Raw genomic sequence first — 3120 nt, 5'->3', positions numbered from 1 at the left:
ACTACCAAAACAGATGTAAACTACAGAATTTGGTTCCTTGGAATTAAGCCATTCCAAGCATTCGTGTTCATCAATGGCGGATTATTTTCCTCTATGTCCTTTATAATCTTCTCCTCCTTTATTGCATAGCAAAAGTGGGCCTATATGCCATGCATTTCTTCTCAATACTTTCCTGTAATGATCGGCATAATCAGGTTCCAGCTCGTAGAAGCTGTTAAAAAGAACTCCATAGCTTCTGACCTCTGATTCTTTTACTTTGGTTAACAATTTTGTCAGTTCATTTTCAATTTCTTCTCGATAAAAATTAGGCACCTGTGTTCTTGTAAACTTCAGCTGATGTGGAAGGTTGGGCAACACGAACTCCTCCAAATCCGAGGATACATTCTTGTAAGGCTTGTAGATCCTCATATGTTCTGAAGCACAGAAAGCCAAAAAACTTGTTCCATGGAAAACCAATCTTGGGATATCAAATTTCGCTGCTGCATCATTAGCCCAGGGAAAGAGCATGTCTGCAACAAGACAATCTGGACGGAATTCTTCCAGAAGTTTTTCAAGGGGTTCTTGAAGCAGATCCATGGATTTTAAGAACATGGGAAGCATATCATCTGATATTTGATCACTCGTGATTCCATGAGGCAATCCGGATTCTTCCGGTGGAAATTTCATCACATGAATCCCAATATTGAATCCAGATTTCCTGGCCCTTTCAACTGGTTCTACAAATCCAGGAGTGACAATCATAGTTGTCAGAACAGAACACCCCGAGAAGTGAAAAGCTTGGCCGTTTCTAGGGTTGGAATCATATGGCCATAAGCCAAATAAGGTAAAAAGAAAACATGTAGCTGATTCATTGCAAAAACTTATGAAACAGATTTTGAGATTTCTTAATTGGGGTGACACAACTGAATCTGATAATGAGTACTGCAAGATAAATATACAAACTGTGTGTGTATATACGGAACTTTGAATTTTCCAAGAAAATAACACCTTGAAATTGGCTAATTCATCTTGTAGAACAAGAACTATGTTATAGACATAGGAAAGAGAAAGTCAACCTTACCCATATTTGGCTCAGCTAGAAAGTTGATTAATATCTAAGTATAAAATCAACGATTAATTTTTAACTAGAATCCCCTACTTATCATCAAAGTTTATTAAAATTTATTGAAAATCTTATTTTTATCTAAACTAAACACGGATTTCTAAAATTTACCATTTGATTTCGATTTTCAAGCTCATGACATGATACATAAGTAGAAAAGAGACGTGTTAGACAGGAGAAAATTAGATCGGTTTTGCGATTCGTTTAGGTTGGGCCCCGTCACTTCTAGCAAAACTCATGATCTGATATCAAGATGTATTATTTTGTCAAAAGGTTGTATAATCAAGTTAGGTAAGAACATTGAATAATTCAACCTAGGTATTTTATTATATTAAAAAAGAAAGAAAACGATATTTACTCTTCCTTAAATTTGATGTAAAAGTTAAATTATACAAATTATATTCACAAAAAGTCTAATTAAATAAATCAAACAGAATCGTTTGGCAAACTTTAAATTTGTTGAAGACCTCGTCGAGATAAATATAAATTCAAATAATAAAATTTGCCTTTTATATGGACTGCTTTTAACTTTATCTTGAAAATATTGTCATATTTTAGGAGATCCATTATTGTTGACGCGTTATTTGTCGTCAATGGGATATCTGTCAAACAATTTGGTCAAATTCTTCTATTAATATAACATTTTCCCTGAAGACTTTGCTACGTATACATCAAACTTTACATAATGGGTTATATAATGTCACATGTCACGCTATTATTTGCCACCTTAAAACACAATGAACTTTTTCATCAAACTTTCTCCCTCCACTTTATTTTATATAATCCAATATGTACATTTTTTATGTATAAGTAGTATAATCCTTTTCATAGAAAGATGACCTAATAAAAGGTAAAATTGCAGCTGTTGTCCCAAACTTTTCGTCTTGGCAATTTTATCACCAAACATTTTCCCGTCAGCATCAGTATCCTCAATGTTTCATTTATTGGCAGACAACTTCCTTATTAACAGAATCTGTTCAAAATGTACATTTATTTTTTTTAAGAAAAAGACATATTTACCCTTCACATTAAATGAACAAAAACTGTAACATATTTTACTCATTTCAATCTTAAGAAGTCTGTATTATTAAAAATCTATATAAAAAAAGGTAAAATGATCACCAAAATATTGAAAGAAACCTGAAAGATTTTGATTCCTCATCCAATAAGGAAATTGCCGAATTCCGTGAATTTCTTTCTACCGGACAATGTTGCGACCGCATTAGTCTTTTGCATGCGGTCGCATAGCTCTGTTTCTGGCCTCCATCCATTTTCGTAGAAGGTTCTGTGTGACCGCAGGCTTGAGATAACCATGCAGTCGCATGGTTCGGCCCTAGACCTGTTTCGCCAATTGTTTGCACCCAAGCTGCTCCACCTTATTTTGCCTTCGTTTCCTAGCTGCTCAACTTGGTTTCTACAAGCTAAATTGTTCCGATTTATTCCAACCTTCGTCCCGATCATATAACCTACTCCTTGGCCTGCTACTTTCATCATGCAAACCATGTTCCTCCGTCCCGTTTTGAAAACTGAGAAACTGGGTCATTCATTAAATTCCAGTTTCTGCCACTATTTTTAAAATTTTACTACGATTTGTAAAAATTGAATTTTTGCTTATCTCAAGTTGGAAAATAATCTCTTATGAGCTATTTATCATATGCAATTGAAACTTTGTCAATAGGAATCCCATAGAATTTTTCGTAGCATTTTATAGATCTCTTCTCCAGTCGAAAAAATAGAAAATCAAAATACAAACAACTGATAATGGGAATTAAGCATTACACATCTGTTGCATGGAATTCAAACGAAACTTGAAATATATTTCTTCCAACAGTTAATCCAGTGCTTGGCTTCCTGTTGTGATGCAAATTACAGCCTTTCTCTATAAAATTAACAAAAATTTAATATCAGCATATCAGTAAGACACCATTAAGGGAATTATGTTGCTTAAGATTCAACAAAAGTTGAAATAAATTAGCTCTTACTAAAATTAGATGTAATCACTCAATTATTAACTTTGA

The 3120-nt window shown here is 33.7% G+C and overlaps 1 protein-coding gene across 1 annotated transcript; it reads right to left on the bottom strand.

Annotated features, from left to right (window-relative positions):
- Positions 1-6: 6 nt before the first annotated feature.
- LOC111389305 (scopoletin glucosyltransferase-like) lies at positions 7-1015 on the bottom strand. Its single transcript, XM_023014226.1, has one exon. The coding sequence runs from the start codon at positions 739-741 to the stop codon at positions 82-84; it is 660 nt and encodes a 219-aa protein (XP_022869994.1). The 5' UTR covers positions 742-1015; the 3' UTR covers positions 7-81.
- Positions 1016-3120: the final 2105 nt, after the last annotated feature.

This window comes from Olea europaea, unplaced genomic scaffold (genome assembly GCF_002742605.1).
Source record: "Olea europaea var. sylvestris unplaced genomic scaffold, O_europaea_v1 scaffold5768, whole genome shotgun sequence".
NCBI classification, from domain to species: Eukaryota; Viridiplantae; Streptophyta; class Magnoliopsida; order Lamiales; family Oleaceae; genus Olea; species Olea europaea.
This window is presented reverse-complemented; position numbering and strand designations above follow the sequence as displayed.